Genomic DNA, 22836 nt, shown 5'->3' on the forward strand with positions numbered 1-22836 from the left:
TCCATTCTCCCCTCATGGCGACCTATGTTTCTGCACACTGAGAATCGTCATGTTGCCGGGAGAAGGCTGCGTACATCGCTTGAACATGTGTTCACATGTCATCAAGGAACATGAAGTTCACACGTGTTCACATGCCATCAAGTAACATCACATCTTGTGTGTGAAAACCACTGCCAGCACCATTGTGATCATCTGCAAGATCCTTTTACATAATATTTTACCAAAGAAGGGATTCACAAAGACGTTAAGAAAAATGGCTGAATTCAAGTTCCAAATATCCCGTTCCATATGATACCACTGCAGAAGCCTTCAAAACAGTTTCTTCTTTCCGCACACAGACAAAACGGGAAACAAAATGAAGACATTTGTGTTATCGCAAGAGCTCCGCTCCCCTTGAGACCTGTGATGAACGGGTGAGAGCCCTCCGTAAGTGATGGACGCAGCCCCTTCCATGAACTCATCCCTCAAAACCCATCATAGATACCTTAAGGTAGTGCTAATCATGTCAATAAGCAACAACAAGGCCAAGCTGAAGGCCATACGCTTCGCAAAGGGGTGGCAGGCCACCCTGACTGTTGGCTGGGAATTGAGGCCTATCATCACAGAAAAACCCGGTCCACATCAAAGCCCAAGTATTAGGAAGCTGAGGTTTGTAGCCAAGCTGGAAGGCTGCCCAGAAACTCTTTTGTACGCCGGTGGTAAAGGAGGACGCACCATCAAATGCGGATTAACCTGGGAGAGGTGGGAGGGAGGGTGATGGGAAACAAACAAGCAAGCAAACAGCTTCTTCCACCATACAAGCCAAGAACTGGGGAGTGGCAGGGGGAGTTACGCTAAAGTGAGAAGAGTGTGCAAAATATTGTACGGCTCGGTCTCCAAAATTTTGGAGACACAGCCCGGCTGTGAAGCCGGACTGCTTTATGGCTAGGCTAGGCTTGGCACACACCTCTTGGGTTCAACACAAGCAAGCAGGCTGAGGCAGACCCTCTTGCAAAGAAACAGCCTGGGCTAAGTTGTGTCAGACCTACTCCTCATTATGGCCCTCACCACCTGTACCTTGCTGTTGAGCCAGCCAACAATCTCCTGTGGGACCCTGGGAGGATCCCAGCCCCTTCGTTTTAAAGCTTCCCGTTTCAGTGTCTCTGAACGAAAACTTGCATCGTGTCATTTTATTCCACCTCTCCTGCCCCTGTCGGCCAATCGGTCTCACCCTCCCACCTCTGCCGGCTGCCCCTCTAGGCAGATGTGCTTGGGAGCAGGGCTTCGCCTTCACTCCCTAACAGCAGGACACTTTTCACCGGGCCACTCCTCTGAAACCCTAAACAACCTCCAAACCGCCAAGCAGAACCCTAGAAAACTAGCTTCTCTCCTTGTCCCTGAGCCCTGAAGCCTGCACTCTGGTTGATCCTGACAGGTTGTGGGGCCCTCCATACGGTCAGGCAAAGATGACGGTATGTCTGGAAGGGTCAGCTTTGGACTGATTTCAAGCCCTCGATTCAGAACTCGGAAAAGACAGTTTTTCCTTTGTTTTCCCAGCAGCCCTCTAGATGGTGAATGGATGGGAAGATAGACAAAAAGGAAAACAGGAGGAGCAGGAGCAGGGAGTAGCCTGGCCCACTTTCAGCTTCAGCGGCCCTACACACACCTCTCGCTGGCCCTCGCCACAACGGATTATCCCTACCACCACAAGGGGAAGCAGGCCTTCAAGAAAGAGGGTTGTTCGCCTTTGGATTAACATGGGAGCCTTTTAGTAGGTGAACATGGCCCTGTGGCTCTACGAACCTGCTGCAGCCTCTCCTGGTGGCTCCTTCTGTGTGCTGTGTGAGATTTCCCTCCCAAAACCAGCGGTCAAACCCTGGCTCACCTCTCTAGGTCCTGGTGCTGTGACAGATGTACGTGACTAACCATAAGACCTATGGGCGAGGGGGAGAACAAAACACAAAGTTGCACACAAGGAGCCCCGGTGTTCTTCTCTCCTGGAAATTGCCGGATTCAGAAATGCACAAAAATGCAAAGAACCAAAGCATATTTCAAGCAGAGGAAGTGCTAAGAACAAGTACACGGCCACAGAGCGCAAGATGCATTTCATCCATGTCACCAATTCGTGTTTTAATGTTGATGGACAAGCTTCTTGACTCTCTGACTACATTTTTATTTTCCAAACCATCCCAGTTCTACAGCCATCAGAGACGCTACTCTGTAAATGCAAAGCAGTGCTGTTGAAACTAATTACTATCAAGCATGTTAAGCATGACAGTGCCTTAAAGCAACAGCTGAAAATTGCATTACACAGATTCAAGGGATTCTAAGCCCTTCTCTGTTATTCACAGAGCTAACAGGGAGGAAGGAATACTCACCAAAAGAGTTAAAAGGCAAACAGTAACAGGAATCTAAAAACAACAACAACAACAAAAAACCCAACCCTCAAAGTGGCATTATTAGGAGCCAGCTGGGATCAATACCACATTTCTTTCTAAAAGACCACAGCACCTAAACATTTAGGGCTTATTGGAAATTCTTAGTATTAGAACGCAAAAACTACCTAAACCCTTTCAACAATCCATTAATTGGAAATGCATTAAAAAAGGGGAGGGGAGAGAAAATGGCATACACTAAAGTAGATTGGAAGGAGAACGGAGAAGGATCAGCTCCTTCAGTCACTCCGGGACTGCAATTTCTCCTAATGGAACGCAGACGGTGGTCACAGCCTATTAGGAGTCATGGCTAATTACCATCACGGGTGCTTTGTCTTACTGCACAGTTATCAGATTATAATTAGTCCTTATTGCCAGGGGTTATCTCCACTTGGGATCCTTGAGAAGGTTATAACCTGTATTTAGCTTCCCACCCCACCATAAAAAGAGAAACTACGTATGATTCCACAAGTCAACCTGTCCAGAAGATGTACATTTGTTCCAAAAACGGTACATTGCTGACCTGTAACCCTCCAGATTTGCTGGCCTGCAAACTCTCACCAATCCAAGGCAGCAGGACCAAAGATGAGGGGCTGTGAGAGTGTATTTCTTCATTTGTTATACATTTATTTCTTCCAATGTGCCTTGAACTACAGTACAGGGAAGGCGTAGTTCTCTTCCCTACTTACACACCACAGCAACCAGGGTGAATAAACACCACTGTTTGTTTACAAAAAAAAATCAACCATGATTTAATTTTTTTAAACTGTGTGTGTGTTTTTTTTAAAATTTAATAAGTCAAAAATCCAATTTTTGATTTCAATCATGATTGAAACCAAATTAGTTGAAATCAAACCCACCCTAACAGCAGCTCTGTGAAGAGCTGGCCAACTCAACGTCACCTGTGAGCAGCAAGGGATTTGAATCTGGATCTCCCATATTCCAGTCCATAACCACAACAGCCTATTCGCTCTCAGTCCAAAACCAGCTAGCAGGCTCCATGAGCCCAACCTGTCTTGGCCACTTGTATAAAAAGATGCGCTCTGTGGACCATCTGCAAAGCAACATTTATCTTCGGTTATCACAGAGTGGCAGAAATCAAAACTGTACAATGTTGAGGAGCATCTACGCATCATCTGCCATCAGCTCCCAAAGGGAATTTCTAGGAACGGCACAACTATACATCCATGGGTAAGACTGACTGAAGCTGTTTTCTCCTTCAAAAAAGGTACTGTACTCTTTCTTTTAATATTGCAAGCCACTTCTTTAGGAGAAAGGCAGGATATAAATATTTTAAACAAACAAACAAGCATGCACATCAGGTTTCTATGTAATTACGCATACATTCCCTTACAATGGGGACCCACATGTCCTTTTTTCTGTGACTGGACTCTAGTATCCAACTAGCTCTGAATGTATGATAGCACTTTTAAAATACCTGAAACATAGTTCTACATAGGAGGGAAAAGATCGGTTCTCCATCATCCCAGAGTGCAGGACATGCAACAATGGGCTCAAGTTACAGGAAGCCAGATTTCAGTGGAATATCAGGAAAAACTTCCTAACTGTTAGAGTAGTACGACGATGGAAGCCACAACCTCAGGGGGAGGTGGTGAGCACTCCAGCACTGGAGGCCTTTAAGAGGAACATTAAGGCCACCCTCCGTCAGATCTGCTTTGATTTGGATTCCTTTGGATTGAGCAGGGGGTTGGACTTGATGGCCTTAGAGGCCCCTTTCCAACTCCCATGATTCTCTGAAGGAAGCAGAAGAACGGGACTATGGGATCACAACGCAGGGCATTCGGAATGGTGCCAGTTAGCTCTTCAGCAAAATAAAACAGGAGGAAATTTGACTAGCCATGTTGAGCAACTGAACTAAAGGCAGGCATGCCACATCACAGAGGTGCACTGGGGATCTCTTATTCTTGCCATTGGTATATAAAGGAGGAGAAACCTGAATGGCAGAAGCAGTGCAAAATTCAGACGTGCATTCGGTTGGCACATCAACACGGAGCATTTTCCAGCCTGACTTGGCTTTAACGCTGCAAGTATAAAAAGAAAGGAGATAAAGCATTCACTCATATTCGTGAAGGTGCCTCTCTCTCCTGATACCCAAAGATGCCCAAGCCTTGTCTCGGTTCAAGTATTATTACTAAGCAGATGTTAAGAAGCAACAGGGGCTGCCCGTATTTAATCAAATCACACCCATTTCAAAGCCACAAAAGCCAGAAGAGAAACAATAAGAAGACAAACCGAGGCTGTGGCCGTTGGGGGAAAAAAAAGAGGTAACAGAGCCATCCAGCCATACGGTACATATTTATATATATATATTTTTAAAAATTGGTTCCACTATGATCCTCAAGGCCACTGTAATATTAAGGCTTACAAATATATAGTAATATGTTTGCTAAGGAGAAAGAAATATAAAGATGGATATTCTGAACAAAAAAGCAAGGACTTCCTGTCTATAAAGGACTTTTGTCCATCAGTGTAAAACAGAAGGCATGCTGGGAATAGCTGAATAGACAACGATAACCATTAAAATTTGCAAAAGTTGCCTTCTTTTGTTTTCTTCAGTCTGGTTAAGAGTTAGGTTTTGGCTCTTCATTATCCTTAGCTTCCTAAATGTAATCATCCCAGCGGAATTCATTTTGTACTAAGTTATTGCATTTACACCTTCCAGCGGTTTGTTGCATTGGGAGAAATAAACCTTTTATCATTTTATGCACTTATACACCTTCAAGTTATTAAAAAAATATTAAAGAACCTGTCCTCACAGAACTCTTTTACACACCCATATCGAAGCGGAACTAAAATTGTTTTCAGTATGGATTATTAGAGCCAAACTGTTGTGGCTAAATCCAGTTGGCCCGTAGCCCTTAGAATACAATAAGATGCCCCCCCAATCTATTGGATCAGTATCCACTGATTCATTATCCACTGCCCAAAAACACTAAATAAAAAACCCCAGAAATACATATTTATACATTTTTCATGGTGTGGTTACAAGTGCTGGCCACTAGATGGGGGCAGAGACCATGCAATGTAGTGGAACCTCGACTTACGAACGTCCCTACCTACGAATTTTGCTTCAACGTGAATGGAGCTTCGACTTAAGAACGGAAAAAACGTGTTCTGTTTAAAAGGTGTTCTTCTGCCCTTTTTAAAGCTAAAAGGTTTTGTTTAAAAGGTGCTTGGGTTAAAAGGTGTTCTGTTTAGGTGTTCCCTCCCCTTTCCCTCCTTTCCTGCCCTTTTTTTGACCCAAGTTCATCTTAAGTCAAAAGAAGAAAAATTCTCCCCCTAGTGGTAGAGTACAGATTAACCGGCTTTGCATTAGTTCCTCTGGGAACTAATGCTTCTACTTGTGAACAGTGCCTCTAGATAAGAACGAAAAACAGCCAGAATGGATTAAATGGTTTTCAATGCATTCCTATGGGAAATTTTGCTTCAACTTACGAATGTTTCGACGTACAAACACCGTTTCAATACGGATTAAGTTCGTAAGTCAAGGTTCCACTGTATAGTGTTCAATACTTCCATTGTTTTTGGCATCTGCAAGGGGGGATAGGCTTAGAACCAATCCCCAACAAATACTACAGTCCTACTGTACTATTTCTCCCTCTGTCCATCCATCCATCCATCCAACAATAGATACAGTGGTGCCTCGCTTAACAATTGCTTCGTACAACGAAAAATTTACTTAACGATGGCTTTTTCGGAGCAATCTTGTGCTTCACTTAATGATTTTCCCTATGGGCGATTTTCGCTTAACGATTTCGGGACCATGCTTTGCTTAACGATGACGGTTTTAGGTCCCCTTGTTTCACTTAACGTTTTTTTTACAGCCCCGTTTTTGCTATTTTTAAAATATTCTAAAATGTTTAAAAATGTTTAAAATGCTTGGAATAGTTAGTGCACCTAATAAAACCTTCGTTGACTTCATTTGGCTTTGTTCTGAGTCTTTTTGAATTTTTTGTGAATTTTTTTCCCCCATTGAAATAGGCTTCAATGCATTTCAATGGGTTTCGCTTAACGTTTTTTCCTATGGGGATTTTCGCTTAAGGATGGTAATCCATTCCAATTGGAACGGATTATGCGGTTTTCAATGCATCTCTATGGGAAATGGTGTTTCGCTTAACGATGTTTTCACATAGCGATTTTTTTTGAACCAATTAAAATTGTTAAGCGAGGCACCACTGTACCTTGCATTTCTCCAACGTATATAAAAAAGAGCACCATTAAAATGCAAAACAAGATGAACTACTGAGACAGAATAAAATCAAAAGCTACGTCAAAAACAACATTCACACGCCTCTAGGAGAAGAACATCTCACATCTGTTAACAAGCTGATCCCATCTGTCAGTCCGTTGCCAAAAACCACTATAGGAATCAACGCCTTGAACCTGCTCACAGACCGACAGCTCAATGGATGGAACTGAGCCTCTCTGGGTGAAGGGGTTCCGGATCCTAGAACCACCACCAAGAAGGGCCTACCTAGTTAGCTGCATCATTATACTTCAGATCAGGTGATAATAGTAGGAAAAAAGACACCAAAGATTGCTCTCTAGAACCACCCTCAAGTCTTCAGTTTTGTGCCCTCCGTGCTGAGAGGGGCACACTTTCTCTCTGTGGGGCTGTCCCCATGCATGGGAACGGTGGAAAACCAGGCTTCTGGTTCCTATGAAGACAGCAGCGGCTGTTCTGCTCAGGCTTCTTGCCCTCCACATGTTCAGAGTGATGGACACGAGGACAGAGCGAGCGGTTAACGCTCCTCCTGAATGTGTGGAGATCCTTCCCGAAAAAGCAACGCCTGGAACAGAGCTTATCTGGTGTCTTTTCCGTTCTGAGTCATCAGGAGAGAAAAGCCTAAATAAGCCACCATTCGGTTCCTGCCTCAGATCAACCGCTTGATCCTTCTCGCAAAGGAAGCTTTCGTGAATTAAAACGTGCAAAGGTCTCTTCCTCCAGACAACTTAAAATGGAGAAACGGGCATTTCCATTGATCTGAACTGACACATTTGGCAATACAGCACAGCTCAGCATTTGTGATTCCCCCTTTAGCACATGTGGCTGATAAAGCAATCCCAAGCCTTACAGCAGAGACACTGGGTTTTTGTGCTATGCCACAAATGGCTGACAAGCGTAGTTCAATGACGTGAAAAACAAAAAAAGGCAAGAAAAAAGCCAGGGTCTCTGTGAAACGGATTACTTCTATCCGGCTGATTTTTGCCCCCCTTCACCAGAGAAACTCCTCATGGCTAGTATTTGTGACAGTAGTGACAAATCTTTCATCATCTGCCTTGGCCGAAATATGTGGGGAGGGGGGGGGATGGCTGCGGGATGATTTTCCTACAGCCTTGTAGTCAAACAAAGACCAGATTCTTGGAAGGTGGCAGGTCAATGGGCTCCTTGAATGTCTTTTAGGATACCCTGATTTCTCCCCGCTTCCACATCTCATCTTTTTTGTGCAGCTCTCGGGACAACCCTGGAAACTGTGTACAACTGTCACTCTTCCACTGACATTGCCCTGTATTCTCCAGATGCTGATCCCTGGTCAATCTGGCTAAGGACCTGATGGGGTCTGGAACCCATTTATAGGCTCCCACGCCTGGTCCACCGTGACTAGAAGTCTTCTCTCTAAGCCTTCTTCTTCAGATCCTCCTGGAGATTTCTAACTAGCACTCTTAAGAGGTTAATTCTGAACTGAATACAGTATTTGCTTATCTTCTGTGCATTCCAGGTCTCATTTAATCAGCTCTAGCAGAAAGAACAGTGTATGCCCAAAGAGTCTCAATATTCAGGAACAAGAAGACATCCAACCGTTCACCATCCATCCATAGTTCCAAATCCCTATTTTTCAAGCTACAAAATAAATTTCCCCAAGAGTTGCAACCCTTTTGTTCTGACTGAATGCCCTGGATTCGTTATGCCTTACATCAAGGATCAAAACATGGGATGGCCATATGGAGAGATGGTCGAGAAAGAACCCTGTCTCTTTCAATCCTCACTCACAAGAACAAAATAAGCAAAAAGTCCACATCCTTCATTTATCGACTTCTCTGAACTTCAGTTTAGTTCCAGAACCAAACAGCCATTTGCTATTTGACAGGGGCTAGACTAAATGATACAGAGGATACAGTGTTGCCCGCTTGACGATGACCCCGCTTGACAACAAAATCGCTTGATGACGAGTTTTTTGTGATGATGGTTCCTATGGTTTTTTTTCACTTTATGATGATTAGGTCCCTGTTTTGCGAACCGATTGTTCACAAGACGATTAAAAACAGCTGATTGGCGGTTCGCAAAATGGCTCCCCGCTGTTTTCCGGAGCTATTTCTGCAAGATAGGGATCGCAAAATGGCCGCCCTATGGAGGATCTTCACTGCACGAGCAGGTATTTCCCCCACTGGAACGCATTAACCGGTTTTCAATGCATTCCAATGGTTTTTCCCCCCGCTTGACGACGATTTCGCTTAACAGCGATTTTCCTGGAACGGATTATCGTGGTCAAGCGGGTCACCACTGTATTATCAGCTCTGCCTGCAGTGGACAAATGAAGTTTCACTTTGGCTAGTAAAATAAAATAAAGAACCAGGGTAAACTCTGGTGGGCACAATTCCTTTGCAGGTCTGAAGCCATTGCTAACCGCTTCAAATGATTAAAGTACTGAATTATATTTTAAGAAAATATGGCAGTCTTAGAAGTGCCCGAATGATTTTGTCTGTCTCTCTCTTTGTTTTTGCAGGCGGGGGGGGGAGGGTTGTCTTATATAATATACTCTTTCTGTTTCAGAATTATAATTTTCCCTTCTAGAAAAAGGCACAACTTTTATCTAAAAATCTACTATCTAGCCATGGCCACACAGACTTTCTTCTTTCAAACAGAGTAAGACTTTTCCAACTGTTTTGCAACAACAATTATCTTTTTATCAGCTCTAAAGTTCTACGTTTGCTCTAAATATAGTCATAGATTAGCTGGATGAGTCTAGGCAGACTGCTGCCATTAAGACCTTTAGATCTATAAGCTGGTAAACTCCCTAACCCAAAAGGAACAGAACGATTCTTATTTAAATCGCTGTCCTTGGATGAGCAAACTCCACCCAAACTCTCCTTGAACTCACACACCTAAGCAAGCTTAATAAACTTAAGTGAAAACAGAGAAAGATTCCAAAAGAGGCAAGAGAGAGAGCTAGAAATGCCTCACTTCTACTCATAAAGCGTATCTCCATAGAATGATGTGCTCTTCGATTTGAGCAACAGCCAGGCTTCATTTATCAATTATATATCCTCACCCCACTTATCCTGCTTAGGGGGTCCCATTCTTAGATGCCTGGAGACTTTTAACTTGAGGAGCTGAGGTTCAAACATGAGCGTGCAGCCTTTCCTAACACCGGGGATTCACACGATTCTTTTGCTGGTACATCTGTTCAACTGGACATTCTTAAAATAGAAAGCCAACCTAGATCTGGTTATTCAACTAAACCCAATTCTGACTTCCTGCGTGCATTTTTTTACAAAAAACAACCAACCCATCTTGACTAGTCGGTGGGTCTGTGAGAACATGATTTCAATCGGCACCTTGACAAGAACACATCCTTTTCCTCTGTCTTAGTTCCCTGCAAAATATTTCCTCCTCAAAAAAGAAACACAGGTAGCTTCTCCAATATTCAAAGGCAGAAAATGGGACCGGCAGAGCCAATGGTGATCAGCTGCGGCTTCCAAAGGTTTTCCGGCAATATTATTTCCTAGACTTTTGTGGAGATCCGTGGTATTAGCTGGCAATTACCCATTCCAGTACTAAGAAGGTCAAACCCTGCTTAGCTTCTGAAATCAGATGACACTGGTGTTATTCATGAAAGGTATGGGGGTGGGCTGAGGAAGCAGGCAGTGAGACAAGGCTAACTCTTCCAGCAGGGAATACAACCCCCCCCCCCACTCTGTAGCCACTGAAGATGTGTTGCTGTTGTTTGGAACAATGAGAAAGCCAAACGGCCAGGTTCCTCCTGAGTCACATTGAGTTGGGGCCCTTCAAGATCAGCACTGAGCAGAAGACCAAGACCTAGCCGTGTTATTCAGGAACCAAGATCATTTGCTGGGCAAAAACAAACAACAATTAGAAAACACACTTTAACCAAAGTGCCACCATTGTCGGAACATTACTAGCTACTTCCTATATGCTGGAAAATAAAAAATCAGGACGTGGTAGTGCGGCGGGTTAGACTGCAGAAGCCTCTGTGCTGCAAGGTCAGAAGACCAGCTGTCGTAAGATCGAATCCACATGATGGAGGAAGCTCCCGTTGTTTGTCCCAGCTTCTGCCAACCTAGCAGTTCGAAAGCATGTAAATGCGAGTAGATAAATAGGGACCACCCTGGTGGGGAGGTGATGGTGTTCCGTGTCTAGTCGCGATGGCCACGTGACCACAGAAACGGTCTTCGGACAAGCATTGGCTCTACGGCTTGGAAACGGGGATGAGCAATGTGCCCTAGAGTCGGACATGACTGGACTCAATGTCAAGGGGAACCTTTACCTATATTTGGGGGGGGGGAGAGGATGTAGAGAAATGCCCAAGAGTAAAGTACTGTACTTACATCACTGCTCCTTCTCCATTGCACACTCAGCCATGGGACAAGTTATCAAATAATTTCCTGTACGGGCAATAGGACAGCTGTCCTACCTACCACTGTTCTAGATGCCAGACATCTCAAAGATTAGACATTCAAAACCACTATGGATGTTTTACAGGTTAGAGCCAATCACGCCTACCTTAATTACGATTGTTTACTTTAACGTTTAGGATACATTTCTTCAAAGTAGTCAATGTGTGGTGGCTGAAGTATGTCAAGAGCGGAGAGCACCTAGGAAAGAAAAGGACAGTGGATTTCGTTACTGGAAAACACTAGGAAATCAACAAAGAGAGGCAACCCTTACCAAAACATCGTTATTTTTTTCCCCCAGAGAATGAAAATGAAAATTTTAAGTTTTCCCCAAAAGAAAAGATGCTACTGGTATCTGATCAAAGTGGATTAAAGGAGGGATAAAGCTTCAGGCTTAGATCTCATTGGGTCCAAGGTGGGTGGGCGAGGGATACAACTGCTAGCCAAAAACAGTTAACTGCTGCTACAACCTGCCATAGCGGGATGCTTCATGCCTTCAAATGTGGGAAAATATGCTTCTAATTAAATTCAACTCTGCAAAAGAAGTTAGCTGGTTCATGCTGACAGGAGACCTTTTGTCAAATCAATTCTCCCTTTAAAAACAACAAAAAAAAGTATTTTTAAGGAAAGCAAATCCTCAAAGAGATTTTACCCCACCCTCAAGCTATGGAGCGTACAAGCTTTGGTCACTTCTGATCAACAATGAACAGCTGACCTGATCAAGATAGCAAGCAGGATCGGCAGCCTGTTTGGGTGACTGGAAATTAGCTAGTGTCCATCAGATCATCATTTTCGTATCTTACTTAGATGCTGCTGCAAACTTTGATTTCACTGTGGTACTGTTTAAGTCAGTTAAGACAGTAAGCAAATGCCTTCCTCAACCGATTAATTCTACATTTGTTTGCCCTGGAGGAACAAACTCCAAAAGAAAAAAGCGGGGTTGGCTATAAATGACGCAAGCTTACAGCACAGTACATGCTGTCTTAGAAGAGACATTATCCATTCCCTCTTAAATACAGGAGAGACTTATGTTTCTCTAAAATAGCACTAGCCGTCTACGGGGTTTATTCCATCCTTCTAACTTCTGTTCCTCCAACGGGTTGATCAACTAAATGGCCCCAAATTACTTTTAAAGCATCCAGCCTCTGCAACCTATCGCTGATGTGAAAAATGCAGCGCTAGTTAGATGATCCAATACAGAGGACATTTACAGCCAGCAAACCATTTGGAAAGCTTGAAGGACAAGTAAAATATAACTTAGATATCCAAATAAATGAAGAGATAATCTGACAAACTATTGCAGGAAGCATGCTTGGAATAACAGAAAAATGTCTCAAACTCACAAGATCAGCCGGGTTTATCTGAAGAAGAAAGGCCCACTCATGTCAATCGCAAACCACTATTTATATATCTAGAATCTAGAGGCCCCACTGAAAACAAAGCATTCAAACACACCACCCAGTTCACATACTTGGTGAGACATAATTAGATAAGCATGAATTCTAATTAATAATGAAAGAAGAAGGAAAGAACCAAGAAAGAATTACAAAACCAGCTTCAGGTAGATCCCTCATAATGTTTTGTGTGTCCTCATAGCCCCGTATGTGTGTCTCTTTTGTTCAGCTTTCCTAAAGATTCGAGTTCTCTATATGCACAATCTATTTGCTTTGAAGGTCTTGAGCATGACCGTCCTAAAAGCCTAGCATTCTGCTACCTACGATTGACTTCCTCTTCTTTACTGAGGACAGTGGTTATTCTGGGGGGGGGGGGGGGTCTGTTGATCCTTGTGGGAAGACCAACTGTTTCCACATGCTCTGAGTATTCTTTCGGAATAGCAGATGCACTCCTTCTGTAAGACCCGCAAAAAGCCATTCCAAGTTATCTTCCCTCTTTTTTTTGAGTGAGACTAGGGCCATCGAAAGTTGAGATGGGCATGAAGCAAATCATGAAAAACTGACAAACCGGGCTGGTCTGTGGTTTAGATTGTAGCCCACTTTGGGGATCCTGTCGGCCGAAATGAAACACCCAACTTTTTTCCGCTTGGTGCTTCGCTTCTGCCCCCCCTCATCTTGGGACTTTGTTTGCATTGGAAAAATGGATGGATGCCTTCCCACCACGTTCCTGCTTCCCTCACCACCTTGTCCTGCCTCCTCCTCCACCACCATTTTCATTGTTGCTCCAGTGGTGGAAGCCTTCAAGGATGCTTGCCTTCTGTGCAAGCATTCAATTCCCAGCTGATCACCCAGATCAGCTGGGGCGTGGGCTCCACAAACCATCCCAAACCACAATGTTTCCACCTTTGTGCCAATCTCTAATCAAAAGTAATGTAATGCACTTTTTCCAAAGCAAACATGTTTTGCACAGATTGCTAAAAACCACAAAGTTAGGATACGTATGATCATCCTCACCACCTTAGAACTACAGAGCCAGAAGGGACCCTATGGATCAGTGGTCCCTGTCAAGGAAGCCCAGTGGGGGGACTGAACTCCCAACATCTGGTTCTGCAGCCAGAGACCAAAAGCCTCTGAGCTATCCAGCAGCTCGTAAAAAATAATCTCAGAACTCCAAAACTAGAATGGGCCCTAAACTGAACGCTTGTGCAGACAATAAGCCCACCTTGGGGATGTGTATTTACTCCCCTATCGCTCACTAGCTCTGTGGAGCAAATTCCTTGCTTACTGGATTGCTCATTTATTTACATATTATGCTGCATGTTGACAAGAAATCCATGGTTTACATGTAACCCTTGCTTGTCTCAATAATGACTATAACTGATGGTCCCGCTTAAAGAGAAAGGGACTACAGGCTTTGAACACTAGCTCCTGACTTTTCAGTTGCTCCCACCCTCCCTCCCAGGGAACAGGAGCAGAATCTGTTCTATTAAGTCTAGGAATTTTCTTTTAACACAAATGATGGGAGTTTAACTGTCATGTGAGTAATTTTCATAAAGATATCATCAAATTCCACGGTTATTGCATTTGGTATAAATTTTCCACAAAAGAAACAAGTTTCTCCTGTATGCAATCCCGGTTGTTGTTGTTTTCAAAATTAGCAAGACATTTCCACCGCTAACGGAGTTCACTCAGAGTACAGCTGCCATGATACAGCACCTTATTCGGCAAAAAGCTAAAAGGAACAATTTGAGAACTACAGCAAAAATTGCAGCTTTCTTATGTGTTAAGCAAAGATAAATCAATTCCCCTAGCATCCTGTTTTTCTTCACACTGCTTCAGCTCAGACGTCACGGAATGACCCCCTGGATAAAGAAAACACCACAAATGAGCGACACTTGTGGGGAGCAGGGCAAGATCAATTCAAATTAGCACCAAATTTGGGGGCCAAATGAGGAGGTGAGCTTGAGATCCTTGTGAACACAGATCTTCACTGGAAATGCTCAGCTATTTAAGGCCTTGTTATCGGGGCGCCTCTTACTCTCCACTTCAAACGCAAGGCCTGTGAGACCACCAGTGTTTGAAGGAGACAGCTTTATCAGCAATACACAGATCCTCCAGACTCTGCAGGGGCTAGGTATACTGGTTAAATCGGGAGGTGCAGGCCCAAGGTCTACACAACACACACACACCGTATATCAAGACAGCCCTACACATACCCTGCAAGGCCAGAAAAGAGCTATTGAGAAAGAAAAAAAATGCTTCTGAAAAGAATGAGCAGCTGTGGTCTCGCAGCAACATAAGACCTTCTGCAACGGCCTCTTGCAAAATTAACTGAAAAGCACCAAACCGGGGGGGGGGGGGAACCTTGTTTCTTCAGGAGCCGAGGATCCAGGAGCTCTATTGCAAAGTTTAAAAACTTAACATTTCAAACAGGCCCCTTCTGAAATGTTTGCAACCTTATTATATACTGTGTCACCCTAGCCTGGTACAATGTCACCCCATTCCTCCTTCTGGAATGATCCTGATTATATTTGCACACAAAGCTGAACCAGTTTAGCAAAAACTCCAGGGAAACTCCCTCCCCAGGGACTTCAGAGGGCCCACCCTGGACCCTTCCTGACCACCTATTCTTTTCCTTCCCCTTCCCCTCTTAAAGAAAACTCAGCTGCCTCCAGAAAGGGCCACAAGGAACTATTTTGTCCTATTTATCCGCCGTGAGCCTGTTTTAAGCCCATAATGGCATTTATTCAAACTCGGAAGTGATCAAATGTCACTCCCAGTTTTGGAAAATGAATATGCTCCCCTGGCATAAAATATCAGAGGGGGCAGGGCAACATGGCTATCCACGGCCCTTAGAGCAGTAAGTAGTTCCCAACCCTGGGTCCCCAAATGTTCTTGGACTAAAACTCCCAGAAACCTTCACCACCCACTGTGCTGGCCAGGATTTCTGGGAGTTGTAGTCCAAGAACAGCTGGGTGACACAAGGTTGGGAACCACAGCCTTAGGTGTTGTGACGGCCCATTTGGTGGCTGGTAGAGCTTGGAGGGGATCTGCGGAGCACAGAGCAGCATGGAGCCCACGCTTTGCTAAACGCTGCTTTAGTGGAACATACACGAGCAGGAAAAAGCCACAATAAACTTTTAGGCTTATCCGCTCTCCCCTTCCTTTATCCCTGCAGAGCCCTGAGGATGAAATCCAGACATTTTGGCTTCTGCTTTTCTATTTAGATGCAGATTGGCATTTGATTTGGACTTGGGAATGGCCGCTCATCTTCAATAGGACAAGCGTATACAGGCCACCATGGAGTGGATTTGTCCAAAATAACTACAAGTTGGTGGTAACAAGAATTTGCTGATCCCGATGACAAAACAGATTACAGTTAAGCAGAAGCGAAGACCTCCAAGCAATTTTGCATGCCCATACCTAGCTAGATGCTAGCTTGAGGCTTGCTGTTACCACTGGCTGGGTTCCTCTTCTAGAAATGTGAAGGGAAGCACACCACTGATGGCCTTTTTTTTGGGGGGGGGGAGTTGTATTCTCTCTGTGTGTATTTTCACCCTAAAAATGTGACTAGATTTCCATTTTGTGTTCTGTTGCTTGCATTCACTGTTGACCAAAATTCCACAATTCAACTTTCCTCAGCCACTCTGGCTTTGCAGGAAGTGTTCATTCTATGTAGCTATTTTTCACACGGTGTTTAAGTATGTGCTTATATATATATATATATGATATTTTGTTTTCAAGCTTAGGAATCACCACCGAAATCTGTCTGCTTTTTAAACTATGCATGGAAGGGAAAGTGTATCTAACTGATAATGTGCCCATTGCATGCTGGGAACATGGCTGGCCATGCACCCAACATGCTCCAACTAGCACTTTATGAGCTAGCAATGCTGCCTTCTGCAATTTCTGGCCCATATATCATTCTTCCAAGAAACATTCTACGTGTTATTTATGTATAATAAGGGCATGCTTTACGTGAGGCTGCCTCTGGAAACTGTACAGAAATTTCAGCGGATCCAAAATGCAGCAGCCAGACTGCTGACTGAAGCTGGTTACAGGGATCGCATAACCCATTATACCAGTATGATTTTTTAGGATGCTCGTAATATAAGTCCTACCCCCAAAATAAGCCCCTGTTAAGTGAAACCCTGCCCTCCACCCTTGTGCAGCAACCAGAAGAAGAGGCCAGGACTGTATCTGAATCAATGTAGTTGGTTGTAGATGAAAAAAAATAAAACATCCCCTGAAAATAAGCCCTAATGTTTTTTTTTTTTTTTTTGGGGGGGGGGAGCAAAAATGAATATAAGACCCTGTCTTATTTTCGGGGAAACAGGGTAACTTACAGTCCTAAATGGCTTGGGTCCAAGCTATCTCAAGGGCTGCATCTCCCTTTATGAGGCTGCTTGGACGTTAAGATCCTCAGGATCCTCTGCCTTCCTCTTGGTTCTGCCACCTTTTCAGGTGCGATTGGTGGGGACACAAGAGAGGGGCCTTCTCTGTGGCTGCTCCCAGAGACTTTGGAACTCCCTTCCACAGTACGCCAGGCTGGCCCAATCTTCATTGACCATCTACAAGGGGTTTTTACACGCTGATCTGTACCTTACTGCTCTGAATGTGTTTTTTGATGTTGCTTTTGTTTACTTTTTTAGTGTGGTATCTGTTTGGTCCTTTTCAGTACACGTATACTTATTATTTTTAGCTTTCAATATGGTCTTTCAATGATGTAAGCCACCTTGAGGACTTTTTAAGGAGAAAGATGGGGGAGTATTTTAAATAAATAAATTAAAATTTGACCTTGCCATGATTTTATAAACTTTGCACAAATGAAACAAGCCTGACACAGTTTATTAAATTGATTTCAAGACACCTGGCTCAGAAATGCAAATGAAACACAGGAGGCAAAATGCCACATGACAGACAAAATTAAAAACAAAAAATGGAGTAGCCCCTGAAAATAGGAGGGAATATCTTATATCTAACGGGTCTCTAATACAGCAAGCTCGTCTCAGTTGGCTTTAGACAAGCAGCTCAGAGATACCCATGGTAGGTTTCAAACTTTGGCTGCAAGTTGTAGAAGAATGCAAGCAGTATCTGTTAATAGCAGGATGTGTCCACTCACATTGTCATGCTTAAAAAAACACAACATCTTCAATTCACGGAAGACCCTTTTGCAAGAGACTAGGTTTTGGAAGACGTTGGGCATCTTTTTGAGTGCAACTCTCTTTCCATCTCGCGGATCTGTTACTGACCTGCAGGAGAAGAAGAAGAAGAAAGGAGAAGATTTAAGCATAAATATGGGTTCCTCCTCCCACCCTGAGAATGACCTAGGTAAGAAGCTGGAGGCTCAAGGCTGCAAAATCTGGAGAGGGAAACACAATTCTTGAGCAAGTCTCACTGCATTTCTCTCTGTGAATTAAGCGAAAGCCAACGGCCCTTCAGGCCTATGACAACCCCGCATGCTGCTCAGCAGGAACCTATTCACCTCAACTGTACAATGCTACTTCTTGACGTCTGATCAATAAATAGCAGTAATTAAGTGCTTATATTTTTCTCCTCTTCAATTAATCCATTAGATCTAGGACACCTTGCCCATTACAAGCCTTTGCACTATTAAATCGCTACAGTGTGTCGCTCGTCAACGCTGACTTGCTAACAAGATCAATTTTGTATGGAAATCTGGAAAAAGTTACTCCCTTTGCAGCAGATTAGACCGTAATGAGTACCTTCTGGTGGGATGCGTCGCATGTGGTTTTAGGATTAAGGTAAGAGTGAGGAAGCACAGAGAAATACACTGCTTTACTATGGAAGTTTCTTATAAGCTAGCTCCTTTCCCCATCGTGCGCCCTTGGGACATAAGACCAATGGGGCTTCCTATGCGGTGATGTAGAGGAAAAAAACATGTCTCTCAGCAGCTGGCTTGCTCTTCTCGGCAAAATGCACCAAACAGGCTGAGGGAACTGTTAAAAGAAAAGATCGGCAATACTGAAGGAAATTATCTGCAGGAACCGAAGCAGCTGCCTTATTATGAAGCCAGTCCCTCGGCATAGCCAGCTCACCCACTACCTATACAAAGGATGTCTAATCTTTCTGCCGCAAGGGCCCCATTTAAGAATTTTGAGGAAACTGTCCTGGACAACCACCACAAAACGTTTGCCATTGGATAGCTGGCGAAGCTCAGAAGAGAAATAAACCTGGTTGGAAGAATGAGTACAAGGCAAAGGGGGGGGGGGGACTCTGAGACTCAACCCAAAACAACAGAACGTTTTTCAACCTGAAAGCTGAAGGGGTGTACCGACAGGTGGGGTATTTCAACCAAAGCCTGTTTCACAGCAAGCAAAGTGTCCACTCATAGAATCAAAGGATAATGGAGTTGGAAGAGGCCTATACGGCCATCGGATCCAACTTCCTGATCAGTGCAAGAATCCAGATCAAAGTAGATCTGACAGGTGGTTGTCCAATTTTCTCTCAAATGCCTCAAGCATTGGAGCAAGTATCTGGAAAGTGCTCTCCCATCTCCCCTCAGTCTTCTTTTCTCAAGGCTAAACATGCCCAGTTCCTGCTGTCTTTCCTCAAAGGGCTTGGCTTCCAGTCCCTTGATCATCCTCCTTGTTGACCTCCTTGCTCCAGTTTGTTGGCATCCTTCTTCAAGCGTGGTGTCCAAAACTGGACACAGGACTCTAGATGAGGCCTCCCATTTGCTAAATAGAGGTAGACTAGTACCTCACAGAATTTGGAGACTATATACTTCTGTTAATGCATCCTAAACTAGCATTTGCCTTTTTTTGCAGCCACATTGCACAGTTGGCTCAAATTTAGCTTTTAATCTACAACAAACCCAAGATCCTTAAGAACATAAGAGCCCTGCTGGATCAGGCCAAGGGCTCATCTACTGTATCTCACCGTGGCCCCACCAGATGCCTCTGGGAGTACACAAGACAACTAGATATCTGTCTCATGATCCCCCTTCCCCTGCATCTGGCATTTGGAGTTTCCTTCCTTTTAAGCGTAGAGATTGTACATCCCCATCATGTCTTGTAACCTGCAATGGACTTTTCCTCCAGGAATCTGTCCAATCCCCCTTTAAAGGCATCCAAGCCAGATCCCATCACCACATCCTGGGGCAAGGAGTTCCACTAATAACACGCTGGGTAAAGAAATCTTTTTTCTGTTCTCACTCTCCCACCACTCAATTGGAGTGGATGTCTCCTGGTTCTGGTATTGTGTAAGAGGGGAAAGGGCTTCCCTCTATCCACTTGATCCATCCCCTGCAGAATTTTATACGTCTCCATCACATTCCCCCCTCAGGCACCTTTTCTCTAGACTAAAGAGCCCCAAACTCTGTAACCTTTTCTCATAAGGGAGGTGCCCCAGCTCTCACCATTTGAGTCACTCTCTTCTGCACCTTTTCCAGATCCTTCTCACTCATAGTATTAATTACCCAAGTATCCGCTACCTTGTAACTGTGTATTTATAGTTTCCCCGTCACCCAGGTGTAGGGATTTATTTGACTCAGTTCATCAAACAAATAATATCCAAAAATTTTCACCTCTCACTCCAGATCACTATCAATACACACTGGCATGATTTCACCCAGGATCAACACCCATCCACACTAAATTTCTCTCTCTCTTCACCCCAATACTCTCATCTATACACCACATATACCCATCATGTCCTGCTTCTGATGTATATCCATTTATTTCTGTAAAACAAAAAACAAAAACCCAACAACAACAACAACAATAACAATAACAAGGGTGACATTGAGCTATCACTACACACAAACTTTGTCAGCAATTATGACATTGTACATAGAGCCGCCCTGACTAGATATTGCTGCACATGTCCTTTGTACTTCAGAACAGCTTCGAATGTAAGACCAGTTCATTCAAACACTTGTAAGCTTACCCCTTAAATATTTTTGGGAAAGAAATATTTCTCTTAAAAATCTAACTTCCTTCACCACATGTAATCTACTATCTCCCACCTGTGTATAAACACAGCTTATAAAACTAGTGAGCAAAGTATGACAAGCAAGACGCTTTAAAAAAAATCACATTGCTCACCATAGTAAGTCATAATTATAGTAGACCCACTGAATCAGTGGAACTGACTCATCAAATCTCTACTGATTCAGTGGGGCTACTCTAGTTGTGGCTTACCATGCTAAGCAGCAGGATCCCAGCCACTGTATGATACAACAGCTCTGTGTCTGGCAATCATCCTAATAAATCCTTCTTCCAAAGCATTTAGCATTAAGCTGTGTTTGTTCAAAAGATATTGTTCCTTTTAGAAAGAAGAGGTTTTTTTTTCATATCTTAAGACCTATAACCCCCATTTTTAATGGGGGCAGCTGCTCAAAACGCTCCAAAATGTTGGACTCCGGGAATGTCAATATTTTAGAGGTGAAAACAAAAACCACGAAGCAACATTTCATTTAATTATTCGTACAAAGATCAGCCGGGCTTGTAGCTGGTAGCAATATAACCCTAATGAATGGGAATGGCGGGGTGGTAATTTCACGCCATGTTGAGTTTGTTCTCTCTTAACTCCGGCTTAGCAGCTGCTTTGGTTCAGCACAAATAGTAGGAGAAAACAGAGATAAGTGATGAAGGCTGTTACAGAGGAATGCTTTTATTTTCTTTGTTGGCAAAAAGGCTTTTGCTGTACCAGACTCCTCTGCCAGTTATCCCTGTCTGTATGAGCTAATGAGTTACAACAATGAAGATAACAGCCAGCTCTGACATTACCACCCCAGGCCTCCTTTCAAACAAGGGCAGTCCAGCAAGTCCACAGCCCGCAGAGTGTTATTTTAAAGTGTTAAAACTTCAGCATTGCAATCAGGACTATTCTCATCACACCAGACTGAGATCTTCATTATCCTTCCTGGGAAAACGGAGGATTGCAGTTAAGAGAAGAATGACTTCTGACTTTTTTACAGGACACGTGGTGCATGGAAAATTAATTTGTGTCGTGCTCAAAGGGACCAAAAAGCAACATGACACCTAGCAGGCTAATTGGTTTACCGTGGCACATACTGTATAATCTGCAGGCCACAGACTGCACGGTCAGACAGAACGCATCGAAGCTCGGGCAATGTTCCCATTCACACTGTGTCATCAGTCTGTATTTTTACAGTTAACTTATGCAAATAGCCAGACCAGAGGTCACTGACATTTAAAAGGGTGAAGGTAAGGAGAGAGGTTTATCTGCCAAGTTCAGCTACAAGGGTTACTTTGTTGGTTTTGTTTCTGTGCAGAATAAGGGTTTAGGAATATAAACCAAAGGGTTCCTAGAAGTAGTAATTTTACCAGTGGGCTTCAAAAGATTTGTGCAACGAAACTATTTATTTATTTAAAATGTTTTTATCCCACCTTTTCCCTTAAAAAGACCCAAGGTGACTTACATCGTTAAAATACAATACTAAAGCTAATAATAGTGAATATAGGTTACAACTTTGAGTTGTGTCCAGAAATATATCAACAGCCAGCAGAGCTGCTATAAGGGGGGGGGGGGTGTTATGTGATCCCTGTGGCCAGCCCCAGTCAGCAATCTCATTGCTGCAGTTTGGACCCACTGAAGTTTCCAGACACTTTCCAGAGGCAATCCTAAGTAGAACATGTCTTTATTATACATAAAACCACATCTAGAACATTCCTTTAAGAACAAAATGTGGACCAGAACCCTATTGCTTTTTGCCATGCATAGAAGGGAAACTACAGAAAGCTACATTGCTAACTCATAAATTGCTAGTAGGAGCATGACGGGTGCATGACCAGCATGCAACAGGCACTCATCAATTAGATACGATCGCTTCCACAATTTCCCTTTCATGTGTGGTAAAAAAGCAGTAGGATAACAAAGATGGGGCCAGCCTGGCCTCCCATGGGAGGGAGTTTCAAAATCTGAGAGTAGCCACAGAGAAGCCCCCCCCCCCCCGTGTGTCCTCACCAAATGCATCTGTAAAGGTGACAGGAATGAGAAAAAGGCCTCTCCTGACGATCAACTCTTGAGAAGGCTCATAAAGGTAGATGCAGTCCTCAAGTCCACTTGGACCCAAGCCATTTAGGGCTTTATAGGTTACAACCAACACCTTGAATTCAGCCCAGAAACGGCTGAATTCAGCCTGGAATCCACACTACTGTAATAAGAAAGCGAAATACTGCAACACTTCAGATTAGAGCCGCTCAGAGGTGTCTTCTATTACAGAATGGCATACAAGTAGCACTGTAAAAAAAAAAATCCCAATCACAACTTCACCAGCCATCTGCTAAAAATCTTTAAATCTGCCTCCCACTCCCTCCATGCCTCATATTTTGCTTGTCACCAAGTCAGAAATGTTCACAGAAAAGATTTCAGTGAAATATTTC

The 22836-nt window shown here is 43.7% G+C and overlaps 1 protein-coding gene across 1 annotated transcript in view; it reads right to left on the minus strand.

Moving 5' to 3' along the window:
• NLK (nemo like kinase) overlaps positions 1-22836 on the minus strand; it is a 108207-nt gene that overhangs the window by 31568 nt on the left and 53803 nt on the right. Inside the window, exons 2-3 of the mRNA XM_020810729.3 lie at positions 17586-17715; positions 11215-11270 (exon numbers count right to left, since the gene is read on the minus strand). Coding sequence (XP_020666388.1) covers positions 11215-11270; positions 17586-17715 — 186 coding nt within the window. The remainder of the gene's footprint in view (positions 1-11214; positions 11271-17585; positions 17716-22836) is intronic.

Source organism: Pogona vitticeps, chromosome 7 (genome assembly GCF_051106095.1).
Source record: "Pogona vitticeps strain Pit_001003342236 chromosome 7, PviZW2.1, whole genome shotgun sequence".
Lineage (NCBI taxonomy): Eukaryota > Metazoa > Chordata > Lepidosauria > Squamata > Agamidae > Pogona > Pogona vitticeps.